The 16,315-nt window shown below is 41.7% G+C and overlaps 1 protein-coding gene across 8 annotated transcripts in view; it reads right to left on the reverse strand.

Moving 5' to 3' along the window:
- Nucleotides 1-1,652: 1,652 nt before the first annotated feature.
- The window catches only part of P4HA2 (prolyl 4-hydroxylase subunit alpha 2), a 30,248-nt gene continuing 15,585 nt past the window's right edge, over nucleotides 1,653-16,315 (reverse strand). For 2 of the 8 annotated variants that reach the window (XM_075766678.1, XM_075766679.1), the window contains exons 8-17: nucleotides 14,789-15,000; nucleotides 13,818-13,994; nucleotides 9,808-9,878; nucleotides 9,471-9,570; nucleotides 8,266-8,319; nucleotides 5,803-5,862; nucleotides 5,669-5,734; nucleotides 3,491-3,559; nucleotides 2,921-3,017; nucleotides 1,653-2,170 (exon numbers count right to left, since the gene is read on the reverse strand). In XM_075766678.1, the coding sequence (XP_075622793.1) occupies nucleotides 2,100-2,170; nucleotides 2,921-3,017; nucleotides 3,491-3,559; nucleotides 5,669-5,734; nucleotides 5,803-5,862; nucleotides 8,266-8,319; nucleotides 9,471-9,570; nucleotides 9,808-9,878; nucleotides 13,818-13,994; nucleotides 14,789-15,000 (977 nt within the window). In that variant the 3' untranslated portion in view covers nucleotides 1,653-2,099. Of the gene's footprint in view, nucleotides 2,171-2,920; nucleotides 3,018-3,490; nucleotides 3,560-4,472; nucleotides 4,499-5,668; nucleotides 5,735-5,802; nucleotides 5,863-8,265; nucleotides 8,320-9,470; nucleotides 9,571-9,807; nucleotides 9,879-13,817; nucleotides 13,995-14,788; nucleotides 15,001-16,315 lie in introns of all 8 variants that reach the window. The other 6 variants (XR_012837776.1, XR_012837777.1, XR_012837778.1 and 3 more) reach the window with 6 other exon arrangements.

The following is a 16,315-nucleotide window of genomic DNA, read 5'->3' on the forward strand; positions in this document are numbered from 1 at the left end:
ACAGCCAGCCAACAACCACAACATTCATGGCAAACGCAGAAGCGCTGTGAGAGATTAAGAGACCAACTATCAAGCTATGCTGTGCTAGGTCATTAAAGCTTTTAGGGAAAAAAAATCTTGCAATTCCTATAGCTACCTGCTATAAAGCTTATTTACAAGAGTAGATGCTCCTCTCATTGCAGCACCATTGACAGCTGGAGCTTAACAAGTCTCCACCTGGACAACCCAGGACCTCTCTCCAACCAGTTGTGAATGCTTAACAGAAAAATTAAAGCTTTAGTGAACACATGTACTTATATGCTGCATCTAAATAACAAAACAAAGCAATAACCATTAAGTCCATAAATTTATCACATGTAAAATTCAGGGGCAGTTGAATTGCTTTATTAGCAATACAATAAATTGAGGACATCTGTTACACCTGACATGTAAAGCCCTTCTGTTCCAGGAGTGTTGCTTCTAATCCTGCCTGAGGTAATGCCTAAAGCAAGTGTCATGCTGGCTCACTCAGGCTTTGCACAACCAAGGGCAATGGAGAACCACAAAGGAAATCAACATTTGCCATATCACAATCACAGCTGCGACTGGATGTTTCAGTGTAATTGAAATTTCCTTCACTTCCTCAAGCCAGTTTCATGTGTTGGAATGCTAACCGTTGCCCAAGCTAGTCTTTAAGCAATTAACTGATGGTTGTAAACCCGACCATTTTTGGCTTTAAGTTCAGCTACAGTCATCCATATTCCCATGAAGTCATGCCCATACCAGAAATGGCCAGCAAGAGATCTCCTGAAGTCCATCCACCTGGCACAGCGGCATATCGATACAGCAGTCTGGTACTAACAGCAAGTTTCTGTATTTCTGAAACATTTGCCTATTTCTCCATAACTTCGCTCATCTACTTTTATTTTCATAATTAACTGCCATTTCTTCTTTTAACTTTTAACTCAGAAATGGGATTTCCTTTCTATCGTGGACCACGCGTTGGCTTATGGCCATTACACACGTGCTAACAAAGCAAAAAGGCAAAGGAGAACCTGAATCCTCGTGTTCAAAGGACATGACTGCTCCCAGCCTGTCTGGAGGGCAAGGGACAACCCTGCTCCAGCTTACAAAAGTAGATCCAGATTTGCTTGCCAGCCATCCTACTGACTTCAGCGGGTGTTGAGCTCTGCCAGATGAGGTGTTCCTGTGGTAAAATGCAGTGTCATCGGCAGAGATGCCTTTTAGAACCAAGAATTGTCAAGACTGTTTAAAGTCTTGAAAGGCTTCAGATTTCTGTAACTGCTTACATCAAAAAACCCCACATAGTACCCCCACAAGAGAAAAAAAAGTTATCACCACAGGGAAAGGCTTCTTGTAAGCGCAATAATACCAAGATCTCAGTTGCCATTGGCACAAAGCGTGCAGCCCGCCTGTCCCCAGCATATATTTTAGCTTCAATACAGAAGTCAAACCTTTCCAGCTTCAGTAGAAGCTGCAACAGTTCTGTGTCATCTGCTGGAGCCTTAGACAAAACACTGTCCAAAACCACGATGCATTTTTTACAGAAAAAGGGAAACAAAGCAACAGGTCCTCAATAAAGGGAAGAGTAAATGCCCACTGCTCCCTAAAGCCAAGCACTGATATACCTACCAAGGACACAGAATAGAGAATCACTTTTTAAAGAACATTTATTTTTGTTTCAAAACATGTGATCCATAGAAATACAATAAAATCAACATGTACACAAAACTTTTTTAAAAAACAACTTTGGTTCAAAGAAATATTTAACATCTAAATCTTCTGAGGTACAAAAGGCACAAGACCAGGCACCCAAACATACTGAATTGCCCACAGCACTGTTTGCACCACTAGTACGGAGAAAGTTGGGAGGGCAAAGGAGGAGGAGGGCAGGGGGAACATGGAAATAACAGCAACCAAAACACAAGTATGTGTACAATGCCATTTACTTTCTTTCACAGGTGTTACATATTTTGTTGTCCTTTTTGGGTAAAGTGCCAGGACTCTTGGAGAAAAAGATGGATCATTTCTTAGAAATGAACTGGAAGAACAAACAGTAGAAAAGGAGACAGAAAGGCAGGCCTGCAGCAGGTTGGGTTTCAGTCAACCTCTGTTCTCCCACAAGGTCTTAAAAATTCATTTCCTCTTTCGTGAAACCATTTGTTTGAAACTGTGGAACAAGGATGTGAAATTAGTTACCGGCACATACCCAGTGTGTGTATCACTACAACCCAGATGGTTACTTCAAGGAAAGTCTCATCTCTCAGCCTGGGGATCCCTGCTTATACCCCTCTACCCATCCAATGGCAAGAGAGGAAGATGCAAAGGGCTGGAGAAGAAAGGATCTTTCCAATCACACAATTCTGAGGCCAACAGTAACAGAGCAGTGTGTTCTGGGTCTGGTATCATTTATAGATCAGTACGCTCTGGCACTCCAGGGGAAGACTACCTCGGAGGCCAGGGCAGGCAGGTATGGAGATGGATGACATGGAGCTTGAGAAGCTTTCAGCAGTTTGCAGAAATTCCCAGGGTCCAGACATTCCCATCTACCTTACAAGCAGCTCTCCTCCTTTTGCACTTAAAACTATGCCCAAATCTTTGTAGGAACAGACTTGATTCTAGTCAAGTGATAGTGCAAGTCATCCTGATGCTGATGCACTACACAAACCCAGTGACACTCTTACACACTTTGCGCTGCCATTGACACGAAAACTCACTGGAAAAGCTACAGCTGAACAGTGTCGCTGCTTAATACTACACAATATTGATGGTAGGAGTTTTTATCGTGGCCAATGACTCCAGTAGTTAAAATGGCAGCACCCAGGTTATTTAAATGCTGTAATAAGGGTTCAGTATATCATTGGTTTTGCACACACACAAGCCTTCCTTCAGGTTTTGCTCCTAAAAGAGTATTACTTACCCCATTTACACCCTACTAGTACTGGACAAGCTGCATGCCTTGTTCTATAATCACCCTCGCCACTTCTGAAAAGATTGTACCAAAACACTGCTGTTCCCTGAAAAATGAAATCAGGTCTGGATTAGTCAAAACCTAGCCAATATAGTTATTCTGGTTACAGGAAGGGGGGGGGGGGAATGCCTATGAATCCAGCTGCAGGCTCTTACAAAGCACTTCACCATAGGCCACTACTGACAGCACATGAAAAACCCTTCAGTCCCACTACTAGTTCAGCCACATTCAGAGTAGAGAGAAGTTCTACCTGAACACAAGTTTTGGTTAACAACAGCTCTACCCAGAAACTGTTCACATCATCATAGAACAGTTTGGGTTGGAAGGGACCTGAAACAAAGGGAGCAGCCCTGCAGCCTACCAGATCAGCCCCAGCTGTCTTGACACACAGCAGCCTGTCAAGTTGCTATGAACAGCACTGTGTCACATTAGCTGACTTTTAAATGGCCACAGGACTGTACTAAGGACAAGGGAGTTAACAGGAGAGAGGAGAAATCCCACAGAAGAAACAGACATTACCTTCTTAGGCCATATTGCTGCCCCAAAATCTGGGAAAACTGTAGCTCCTCCAGCTTCTACGTCACTCATCTGAGAAAACAAAGTCCACAAACTCTGTCCATTTACAAGGCTTTTTATACGTGCAGTCCCACAAACTAAAGCGCCCCAAGCCCTAACAGAGATTTCTACTTGTACCTCTGAGAGGCACTGATGAGGAAAGGATGCACTTCAACCAGCACGAACTGCAGAAGTAACAGTGCCTGCTATTGAAGGCTTTTATTTTAGCTGAAGGCTTTTGTTCAGCACTTGGTGTGGATTATATATCATCTATTGCACAATTAGCCATAAGAAGTTGTGTACCTGCAGTGTTAATAAGCTAGTACTCTAGAACAAGGGAGAGGACTTCAGAGTAAGCCAGTTTCAAGAATTTCATTCCAGTTTATGATCCAATTAGGAACACAAGCGTCTGTTAAACCACATGTTTCCTCATAAATTGAAACCATGCCTTTGGAACTGATTTTCATAATTTGTTTTATGCATCTTGGTCAACCACTTCAAAAACTATACAAACTATTAGAAAACCTCGCTTTCTGCACTGTTTCTATGCTGTTCACCAGTGATGCTATGCCACTTCAAGTGCTTTATGCATCTCCAGCTTTAATACATACAGCTATGTGACTCTAAAGAAAAGTATATATCTTTATGCTTTGTCCTTCTACAGTGGAATGAATTTAACCCAATTCAATTCAGCAGTAGTGATGGATTCACTAGAAATTCTAGACTTGATACCAAACCCACTGAAGTTCGTGGAAACGCTCCCTTTAAAAACAGAAAGTCTTTCCACTTATTTCAGTGAGTTTTTGATCAGATTCTAATTAAAAGAAACAAGTGAGTCAGATCCAGCTCCCACCAAACTTAAACAGCAGAACTACTATTAATACACTCCCCAAGTCCCACATTCCCTATTGTAACTTGGATTTCTGTTTAAAGCAGATGTTATTACCACTCTGGTGTCCTCCTGCTTGGTACCTACAATAAAAGGGCATAAGATGCCACAGGTGCACAGGTTTTTGCTCCTTCCAACTAGAAAGCATGTGCATGCAACTTTGCAAGTTAATACCTACATCTTAGCAACACAACCACTCTTTTTAGTAAGGGTGTTGGTACACGTATGACATGTTCCACATGAGACACACAAGGGTAAATCACCTTTGACCATGTACAAGTGGCAGAGAATAAGGTGCATATCATTCACTCTAAATCAAGGCTTGTGCAAAAATCTGAGAAGCAAACAAAATAGAGACAATTTAAAATTAAAGCTTCTCAGCAGACTATTTCACAGCTGTTCATCTTATTTTGATTCTTGTTTCGGAGATTTTTTCCTCCCCCTGCATTATCAAGTTGAAAGTACCGCTGGTTCTGGTTTGAGCTGCATGTCACATTCAAAATACCAGCTCAGCCATAAATATTTCATCATGGAATTTTAAATTTGAAGGTGTATTACTGAAGAGTTAGACACAGTAGATTGAATGATCCTCCTTACTGATAAAGTAAGTATAGGTTGATAGATGAAATATTGTCAGAAGACTACTGTGAAAACATTAGGCCACTAGTATCAGTTTGGGATTCCAGTGTACATGGTCTGTAGGCTGTATAATGCATGCACTAACAAATCTTTTCAGTTCTGCATTTGTAACCCAGTTATTAGCTATGTCTCCTCCATTTGCTGAGGCAACAGCTATGGCAGAGTAACTCTAGCTTTGACAAACAGCTAAAACGGAGGCTGACAGACCACAACATCAAGTGCTGTCAAACAGTGGTGGCAGAACACGACTGTCTCACAGCAAACAGCTGACAGTCAAGTTCTCCAACAGTGTACCACGTGAGGAGCATCCCAAACACTCGCCTTGGAGAAACAAGCCAAATTCTCCTTGCCCACCAACGGGAATCCAATGAAGTCAAAGATTTCACAGCAGAGTGGCCAAAAGGGGAAGCTGGGTTCTATATTCAAATTTTCTGCTCTGAGGTTAAATGCCACCAGAATTTTCTCAACTCAGATGGGACAGCACCTGATGCTGCAGGAATAATGAAATCCCTATTTCCAGATGCCAGGGAATCTCTACAAATAACCAACTGCACAAGCTGTAAACAGGATGCTGCTAAAGTTACACTCAATGCATAAAGGATCATCATACTTACATAGTTTAAAAAAGTGGCCACACGATTTCCAGTCCCTAACCGCTTGAAAGCATCTGGCTCATCTTTCTATAAAATTAAATGAGAATAACTGCAAACTTCAAGCTCACAGACAGCAGACAAACAGAGGTACTTACATAGTTAAGAAACGTCGCTAGCCTATTTCCTTCCGATTTGAGTGTGCTGTCAAAGGGTCGCTGTAACAGACAACAACTTTAACCCAAGTTCCAAACAGGCTTGCACTAGAGTTACAGATGTGTAGCTCTGCAGAGAGATCCTTAAGCCCAACGTAAGGAGTTGGAACAGAAAAGGGACAATTGGCACAGGGCAACGTTAAAGCCATTACAAACTGCAGCCGGGGTGCGTACCTGCATGCACGCAGCACTCAGACGCTATAAGGAGAAGCAGCACTGAAGCCATTCTTAGGGCAGAGTAGGAGCAATGTTTTCAGGGCCTGTGACACAGATGCTACCCAAGTAAAGTTAACAACAGGCCATTACTGTATTAGACACTGATCCAAAGTCAACAACTGAGCTGAATATGAAAAAAACCCAACTCATCTTCAGTGGGCTTTAGATAACACGCTAGATTCTCATAAATGTAGTAGTGACTCAAAGATACTGTCATAAGAAGAGAAAAATGCATTTTTTTGCCAGCAGAGTTGCAGAATAGCAATAATTAATTTCTTTCAGGTGGTTGCCTGTCTAGGATTAAATGACCACATCAAAAAGATCAAATTGTCTCTACTCTGTAGGAAACGTTTTGAGTTTTGTTTGTTGAAGTATGAGATCATGCTGGTGCCAGTTTAGAAGTGCAAAGCACATCTAGAATACCAATGTGTCTCTCCTCCCTTCAAAAAAGCAATTAAAAGTTTATTTACATTGATAATAGTCAGGAAGTAATTTCAGCCAGGAGACATTAAGGTGCACTCTTCTACAAAAAAAAATCTTCAACATTTAAAGAAATGCAGAAATCAGTATTAGAAAAAACAAACAGCAAGGAAAACCATAGCCACCATCTCTAAGATGTTAGAGTTCAATCTACTTGAAGCATATTTCAAGAAATAAAAGACCTTTTATGAACCCATTTCAGGAAAAACTAAGACTTTTGCACCTGCATATGCAAATCCCATTTAAGAGCCAACACAGAAACATTGAGATATAGGGGATTCCCTGGTTTCTGCCACTGCTGTCCAACCTAGGTCCAGCCATGCATTTCTAAACTTCAGTATCAAAAGATTTCTCTAACTTTTGAGCGACCAATAAAATCTCAGAACTGTAATACGCAACTATTAATGTCTCCCTATTTGAGACCTGCAAGGGAACAAAAAGCTGCAAGGCTGATCGGGAGATGGGGAGACACAGGAGTATCTCTGAATTTCAATACTGAAATCTGTGATGCACAGAGAGCCTGGAGGACCAGTCCAAAACTACAGCAGATTCTGCCATTGCCTTGCCTAACTGATGACTGCAGCCAAGGTTTATGTTCCAAGTGGAGCTCTGCCCCAGCTGTCTAATCCAAAAGTAAAGTCCACACTGGCCAATTTGATGGCTGAGGTCCTTGAGTTCAAAGGCTTTGAAGAGAATTTAAGAGCATTTGCTTGACTCAGGAAACAAATCAGTCTTAAAGTTAACAGGAAAATTCTCTCAAGAGGCCAAAGCTAACGAATATGAGCTTCCACAGCGTTGAAGTTCAGGATTTTTTTTTTATTTTTATTTGTTTTAAACAGTACTAGGTTGGGTGGCTTCAGTACTGCACTCAATTATTGGGCTGCACTCTGGCTGCAGCAATCCCTTCTACCAGGTAAAACCACTGGGACAGCCTGAATTGAGCTAGATTCCATTGAAATGCCATGGTTCTACTGGAAACCAAGGCATCAAATGGATTTTAGATTTGAAGTTACCAGTCAAGATAGCTCTTCAGTATGATTAGCATGTTCATAAACCATTTTAGTGTAACAGTTAAGAATCTGTTCCTCTTTTCACCCCACTTGCAGCAAACCAGAGCTGCTATCTGCCAGGTACAGCCCTCTAGTGCCTAGTGTGGATCTGGCACCCACCAGCTGCAAGTTCTTCCGCTCACTGTAGCACTGCCCTCCTGAACACCAACCCAACAAACCCTCCTCAGACCCTGTAGCTGCAGCCACACTAAGGGTTTTGCCAGAAGGGCTGTATGACCCATAAAGGTTTCCATAATGGCTACTTTTTTGGTGGGAGGCAAAAGGATGTCTCCTGGTCAGCCAGCTCCTGTGAAGTACTTTAATGGAACAACACAGACTCACAACCCAGGGCTTGCAGACCTCAGTTTCTGAATAAAATAATGGAAAGAGCATATTCAAGCGCTGCATGACTACCTTTTAGTGCCTCTATAATGTGCAAGGAACCAAGGCGACAAAGATAAGCAGGCAGTCAAGATTTGTTCATTGTTCTCTTGAACTTTCAGCATCAAAGAAGGCAGTGCGAAGGCTTGCCAAAAGGTCATGATCCATCCCATGCAACAGGGCTATACGTTAAGTCTTTTCAGAAAATAGTTTCAACAGTTGTCTCAAATTGTTCCCCTCTCCCCACTCCACAATGAAATAATTGAAAGTGTGATCTTACCCTAGAAAAATCGAAGTGTGGCTCATACTGCCCTCCCATTCCATAGTTGGCAACCTACAGCATGGAAGAAGGAAGCATAAACATCCACTGAACTGCAAGTGACTGCTGCAGAAGGCAGCATTTGCTCTCAGCGGTCCAAAACATGCTTTGAGAAACAATCTTGCCACAAAGTGCTGTTATCTAAAGCACACTTAATTTCTCTTTAGATTGCCAGAAATGAGGTACATGGATGAGAAACAATTTAAGTGCTCTTTCCCTTTCATAGTTTAAGGGTTTCACTCGGAGTATTTCTCAGTACCAAACATTTCTCAATGGCAGCACTCAACTTATCACTACAACAGCATGTTTAACATGAATTAGCAGCAATAGTTTTACCACGCTCTTGCTCCCTCCTCTGAAGAGGAAGGAACCAAGTGCATGTATTTCTCTGGTATGTGTGTCCAAACCAGGAGATGCACAGCCTAGAATTAGGTTGTGTCACTCATGTACGATCTGTTACATACACATGCCCATCCCGGAGCACAGAAGGCTCAAAGTAGCTTAAAAACACCCGCTTTGCTTACTTTACTTAAGATCACATAACTTATGGTTTAGTTACTCTGAAGCTGCACTTCACCTGTCTCCAAGATCACTACACAGTTACCTGGTTTCTGTGGATAGTCATTAACAGCACTTCAATCAGGCTCTAAACCAGGAATTTAAGGAGCATGGAGGAAGAGAAGCAGTAAGGTACAGCTATTCTGGTAGTGCTGTACCACTCCCACACCCTTCCCTCTTCCCAACAGCCAGCCAAAGACCAGACTTCACATGAGAACACAGCAGGACAATGAAAAATATTTAGGTCTTTGAAAGGTTCAGCTAGGAAAGAGGTTCAGCTTTTGCAGACTTGAAAATAAGTGGCAGACATTTCCCTCAAAACAAACTGGTAAATCACAGATTCCTGCACACAGTTACCTTCTATTTCTTTTATATTTCCACCCTTCTCTGCCTGGCACATAGTGGGAAAACATCTACCTGATGGGTCCTTACAGCTGGCAGCACCCCACACACACCTTACCTACTCCGTGCGCTTAGTCAGCGGAGTACAGAACTCTAAGAGGGGCTGGGTAAGAGCCAGCCCCTGCTTACATCTGCATGAGCACCAGACCACCCTGACCAGCAGCTAGTTTTACCAGGATGAAGCCTGCCAAGACAAGTGTACCAACCTGCAATAGTTCGGCTGTTTTCACTGTTAACCCTGTGATCTGCTGCATTCGTTGATTCACCTTGGCCACAACAGGATCATCGTCTTCCTCCAACCATGAGCTAGGATAAAGGGCAGGATTGAAACATGTTATTTATTTTGGAACACCAACCACAACAAGACATTTCTCAAGACAGAAGAATTATTCTGCCCTCAGTCAGATGGCTAAGAGCCATTTACCATGCATTTGTTGTGCAAGATTTTGCTACATGCAAAGCACTTCATGTTTTCAGCTGCAGGCAACAGATGACAGCTGTTAAGCACAAAAATCTCAAAGCTAAACTCTTCTCAACTCTTACCTTTTTGATACCCTGTAGCTAGCCACTGTAAGGACACCGGTTTTGGGATCACGGACCGTGGCTCGTGCCAGCTGCGTGAAAAAAATCCCAAGGGGGAAGAAACACATCAATTACAGGTTAGAAAAAGCTTTTCTCTCACCTTAGCCAAAAATCAACACCCAATTTGTCCAACTTCAATATATCACTGGATGAAAGTTATAGCTCCAACCTAGAGTTTGTTCCGATTTCATGCTAGAACAGTTCACACAGAAACACAAGTGCAATCCATCACCTGCATTTGATTCTGGAAAAAGAATTTGACCGACTGCACAAGCCATGATATTCATTAAATCCACAGTATTGCTTGCTGAACAGGTTTTGAAGGTACTTTTTTAAACAGCTGGAGTCAATATTAGCAGGAGGGAACAACAACAGAAGTTAACAATGTATGAAGTCCAAGTTCTTGGCAAAGAGAAAATCATTGGATACTCCATAAATTTAATCAGCCTGCTCCTCACGTGGACTTAAAAAACCTAACCTCGTTCTTAAATGAAAAATAAGAAGTGAAAGCTTCTACAGACTGTATTACAAAGTATGGGGCAGGCAAATCCACAGTGGTAGAAAACTCCTGAGGGCAACTCTTGACATTACCACGCTCAGATTTTTCCAGTTGGAAGGTGTCTGGAACATCTAATTCAGAGAGACAGTTTGAGATGATGTTACTACATTGTAAAGGTGACTCTGCAAAGGCATAGTTCATCTATACATTTTAAACAGCAAGTAATGCATCATCACCCTTAGGCCACATCACCGTAGTTGTAGGAAAAATGTGGAACTTGGCAAGACTGGTCAGATTTGCTGCAGTGTCAAAGCGATAGACTACTGCTGGCGTAACACAACAGGTCACTTTGGTTTCATACTTACAGCTGAGGACAAGAACTGGGACAGTCCTTTCTTTGACTGTAAACTCAGACCACATTTAAATTTAACTCCTGCAAACCACAAACACTTTAAATCATGCCTCCTTCCTTCCACTTAATTATAGGTCACAGAAAGCCTTTTTATTTGCATTTTCTTCAGAGCATGCAGTCATTATTTCCTTCGTTTTTCTTCAAATAAGTCTCCAGCCAGCTTTACAATCCATGTCAGCTGTCTTGTCCCTATACAAGCGTTCTTGGCACAGCTGTTCCTGTAATTCTGAGTCACTGTTATTTTGTTCCAGATTTCTCCTTCATAAATCATAACAGAAGAGCCAGGCTGACTGAATGTTGTTCTTCACTTGTACAATGGAGCATAGCTTTTAGGATATGATTTCGCTTCCCAACTTTTCATTCCACTGCCATTTCCAAGCTTGTGTATGCTTGCTTGATTTCTGCACCTACCATTTGATCTAAATAAATCAGAACTAAAATAAGCTTGGCTACATTCATATTATTCCGTATCTCCTCTGTATGACACACTTCTCTTCCTGACAGGCAGGCTTCCTCACTGAACTCATGCAATCTATACCTCACCTGGTACAGCCCAGTGATAAATGTGAGGCTTCCTCTCCCAAGGTGGGAGAAGCAGCCTTATAATGGGCATTTGTTGGCTTTGAAGAATCATAACAACACACTGAATTGGTCAGAGGCTTCACCCAGTCCTTCTCTTAGAGTCTGTGCTTAGTTTAGCATGCACTCCATTGGCTTTTCCTGCTGAAATCCTATAGCACCGAGTTCAAACATACTCAAGCGTCTCCCTCTGTGCCACATTTTTGACTGTTAGGCATGCCTGTATTGCAGGTAGCATCCAGAACTTTGGGAATAAGGTTTTCAGACCTGTCCCAATGCTATCCACACCAATGAAGTTAAGAATTTTCTTCACCCTTCCCAGTCAGCTCTGATGTATTGCCTGAAAAGTTGGAAGTACATTTTGGAACGGGAGTAAGAGTGACTCCATTTTACAAAACAAGCATGAAAACCAACTTGAATACAGCTACTTTCAATCACGCACAGATGTTGTTCCTCTACAAAACAAAAAAATTATTGGCAAGCGTAAACTGCAGATAATGTTAAAGTGCTTGGACCCAAAAGTAGAAATTTCTTGCAAATGCACTTTAGAACAAAGGAAGTGCTCATCTTTCTGAGCCCAAAACTAACATACTACTTCAGAGTTCTGTCTGAAAGCTTCCATGATTGCTAACTAAAATTTCCTGACTGAAATTAAGCTGTATTTATTAAGGACCATCTCGTCACAGGACTTGCATTTTCCATTCTTTCAGTAGTACTGCAGAATTTAAAGCTATTCCTACAGTTGAGCTATAGACAGATTTAGAAGAAAATAAAAAACCAACCGTTTTCTTAAGTTAATTGAAAACTTACATCTGAATCTTTTAACTACAAAATGTACCTACTCTTACAGGGACTGATCCCAGTTCTACACTACATAGATTATATGAAGAATTCCTCTGACATTAGTAACATAAGTCTTGCTCACTGAGGTTTTTCTTAAGACTTTCCATAAAAACTTTGAACCTTATGTTCAACTTTGGACAAAAAGGGAAAACCAACCAAAAAATTAATAGTTGCCTTATTTAGCATGTACTTAATTTGATAAAACAGATTAAGTGATATGCTCTATTTGAAAGTTTCCATTTTATCTGAAGCTCTTGAAGTTTTATAGTATGATGTAATAGGAAAAAGTCTCCATTTATGGAGGTGAGAGTCCTCATCGAGACAGGAGTGTTCTGCCAACACTCCCATAGCTGGCTGGTAGTCATAGTAGTCCAGCTTCACAAACATCCCAAGTTATTAATGTTCTTTGGGAGCATCAGTTTCTCAGACAGTTTCTAACTAGATATTTATGTTTACATTTAGAAGCACATACAGAAGGGTAATTCTTGACTGGAATTTTAGTACCATATTTCACAGCAGTAGCTAGAAAAGTGCTAAAATGAACCATTTGTCTATAAAAATAGAAATGTTTAGTTTCACATGCTTGTCAGACCTGACAGAAAAGTAAGGTGTAGCATCTGCTACTGACCTCCACTGCCACACTTTTTTTGCCAGAAAGGAAACAGACAGGAAATTCCACCTCCAGAAAAGTCAGACAAGATAATTATCAGCTTTGCTTTAGGTAGCTGTTTATTGTGTGCAGGGTCACTAGAATTCACACCATGGGTAACATGTATTGCATCAAAACTAGGGTTACCACTCAAAGCTGCTGCCTTAAGAGTCGGATTTACACTTAGCATACTGAAGCCATCACATCTGTTTTTGTGCTGCCCAACTGACAGCTATCTAGGTGGAAAAAAAACCAGATCTGAAGTGCTCTGGGAGAATGACTGCACTGTGCTTTCGTCCTTACAAGTACCCTGTTCTTCCCAACTCCCAGATTGGGAATTACTTAAGAGCACAAATGATTTTTCCACTCCATGTTAACTGTATCACATTATTCCCAGTGAGCTGTGTGGCTTCAGGAGAACACTGCAGTTCCACTCGTGGATGCACCATGGCATCTAAAGCACTTGCCTCTGTGCAGGTATAGACTACGGTTTAAAGTAGAAGCAGTGGATTCCAGGTTACTTGAAGCAACAAAACCAAACCTCTAGATATCCTTTAGCACAACTTTTAAAAGAATCCCATTGCTTCTTCCCACTTCTGCTGGGATTTGGGCTTTTTAAATTTTGTTTTGAAGTTCAGCTCCATTTCAAAAGGCAGACTTAAGGTATATTGGTCACCTACTCCTATCACTGTAAGCCACTCAGTCACCTACTTTTTCAGGTCTAGTCCTTGGTTTCCTAAGAGGTTTCTAAGCCATTTACCAAGAACTTTGCATAATTAAGTGCTCAATGCATAAACACATTCAGGAGCCTGAGCTTTAAGGTCCTACATCACCAGTCAGTTTGGAAACCGTTCCCCTTAGGCTCACAGCTGCAGTGTGTCATCTGTAGCATGAAACCAGATCTTTCAAATCGTTTGCCTAGTCTTGGCTAAGAGATATTAAAACACAGAAGTAGCAGTGATTAGTGAGACAGAAGAGGAGAAACTTACCCTTGGCTTAGCTAGTTGTTTAATTTTCTCAATTTCTTCATCAGACATGACATCATAGTATCGTACAATATGAGGGCTATCCCATTCATCTTCTTCCTTGAAGGGAGCTATGAGCAGATGAGGGTTTCTGTTTCCATCATGGTACCTACAAAACAGCCTTTTCTGTCTTCGAGGTGTCTGAAAGCACCAAACAAAACATTGTTTGCTCAACCACTTTTCATGAACTTAAAACAGGCAAGGAAAAAAAAAGAGAGCGCTTCATTCCACAAACACTGTAAAAGCTGTCAGCTGACTTGCAAATTTAAGAGGAAGCAAGCACGAGTGATTCTGCAATTTACTGCAAAGAAAAAACAACATATGCCACTCAAGATACCACTGAGCAACATCTGAAACACTAACTTTCAGGAGATTAAATCATAATAGGAGGCAGATTAAGCAAATAACTACACAAACATCAAGCTATAAAAAAAAAGCCCAGTTCTTATAATTAAGACTATGTAGATGGAATAACTTGATTCCTTTCCCTGTGCTGAGAATTAAAGCCACATTTGTTGAGAGGTACTGGAGACTGGTTGGTCAAAAATAGTCACCCCAGAAGGACATGTCTAAGTCGTAAAAGGGAAGGAATAACGTGATTCTGTAAGTGTGGCAAAGCATAGCCAGCTCTCAGTGGAAAAAGCCTCCTATTATCTGTCCAGCAGGCATTTGAAATGGCTGCATAGACAGACTGAGGAGAATCAATTTTCAACAACCTTAAGAGGTACAGCTGAGAAACGGTTTTCTCTCTAGAATTAACAGCTAAAGATAGAGAGGTCAAGACATAAGGTACAAATCTCAGCCTGGACAGAACTACTTTTTTTTTCTTCTTAAAAAAACCAGCTTCGCAGAAGGAAAAACTTAACATGTCCCACCACGCTTGATCACTCTTATGCAAAGGCAGCATTGTAAGGGAATTCTTGCCTTTCTCTTACCATTTTTACCCCTTCACCTCTGCAGAGGGCCTCATAGATATCACGCTCCGGCAAGTAGTCAAGAGGCCTCTCGTAGGCACCACTTTGCACCACCGGTTCTGTCGTTGTTGTGGTCTTGTTTACTGACTTCTCTTTCTCCTCCTCCTCTCTCTCCTTCTCCAGCAACTTCTCAAAGTACCGCAGATTACTGCCTGCTCTCTCATGAGTACTGTCTTCATTGGGAGAAGAACAGACAGAACCAGTGACTTACGCATCTCAGGAACTGCTAATACAAGCAAGTCTTTGTAGAGAGACAGCAATAACTCTCCCCTTCTTAAAGCATTATCAGGCAATCAAAGGCATCAGCTCCAGTCTGCACTGAAAACCAGCACTGGGAACTTTCTGTCTTTGCAGGGGGAGGTAGGCATAGTTTGCAAAAGAATCTTTTCTGGAAGGACCTATCACAAAGCTTGTATGCCAAGAGAGAGTAGGGTTTTTAGTCTTCACATCTCTTCTTTTCTCTCAACTTTTCTCCCCAGTGCTCATCCTGGGTAGAAGATCAGAGAGCTCATCAGCAGAGATCAAGCTGGTATACTTGTCACAGCCCTGCTCTCCACCCTAGTTCTCACCTGCGCTGCACAAGCGTGCTTGAACCAAGGACTGCGGAGTCCCAGCCACAGACTTGAGTCCCAAAGACCTCCTCCAGCCAGGAAGCTCAGAGGTACGCGTTACCACTTAACAGCCCACCCACAGCATCCATCTCTAGAGGTCTGTAACAGGTTTATGCAGGAGGTATTCTGGATCACTAGCATCATTGGACCTATCATTAGTGATTTATTAGCCATGTTGGTATGAATTGATAAACATTGTCAATAGATCTTTGCCCAGCATAACTAAGAAAGAACAATTCCCTGTTCACCAGTGTTTCTGGACACTAACCAGCACCTAGAATAGTTTCTTTTCCTTCTGGCCCTCCCAAGCTCATTGTGTTTATCTCATGGAACTAACTCAGAAGGCCACTGAAGTAACCACTCACGAGAGCATAGGCTAGTAGTGGCCAGATAAGGAAGTCGAGCCCAGAGCAGAGGAAGCTGCTGCTCCCAGAGGGGACTGCCAAGTCTGTTCCACTGTTTGGTGCTGATAAGGACTTGCGTTCTGCTATCAGTACCAAACCCTACTGCAGAGGGAGCGAGATTCAATACATACTCATATTCTTATAAATTTTAATCTACAAATTCCAATGTCTGCAGAAATTAGACTAACATATTTTTCAACAGAAAGGCTTCACCCACACTCAGGATGCAGCTAACATCTAAACTAAGAACAACAGCTGATTAAAACCCATACAAATATATCACACAGTAGATGTTAACTCTGACTGGGGAGGATAAACCTTTCCAATGCAGGAAGTAGGCAAAGTTGGATAGGAAGCAATGCCTTATTTGCTTACTCAAGAGAAAGCTAGAAACAGAACAGAGATAAAAGGAGGTTTTAAGAAACTCAATCTGTTCTGAGTATTCAGAAATAAATACTTTAAGATTTCAGCCA

Source organism: Balearica regulorum, chromosome 14 (assembly GCF_011004875.1).
Source record: "Balearica regulorum gibbericeps isolate bBalReg1 chromosome 14, bBalReg1.pri, whole genome shotgun sequence".
NCBI lineage: Eukaryota > Metazoa > Chordata > Aves > Gruiformes > Gruidae > Balearica > Balearica regulorum.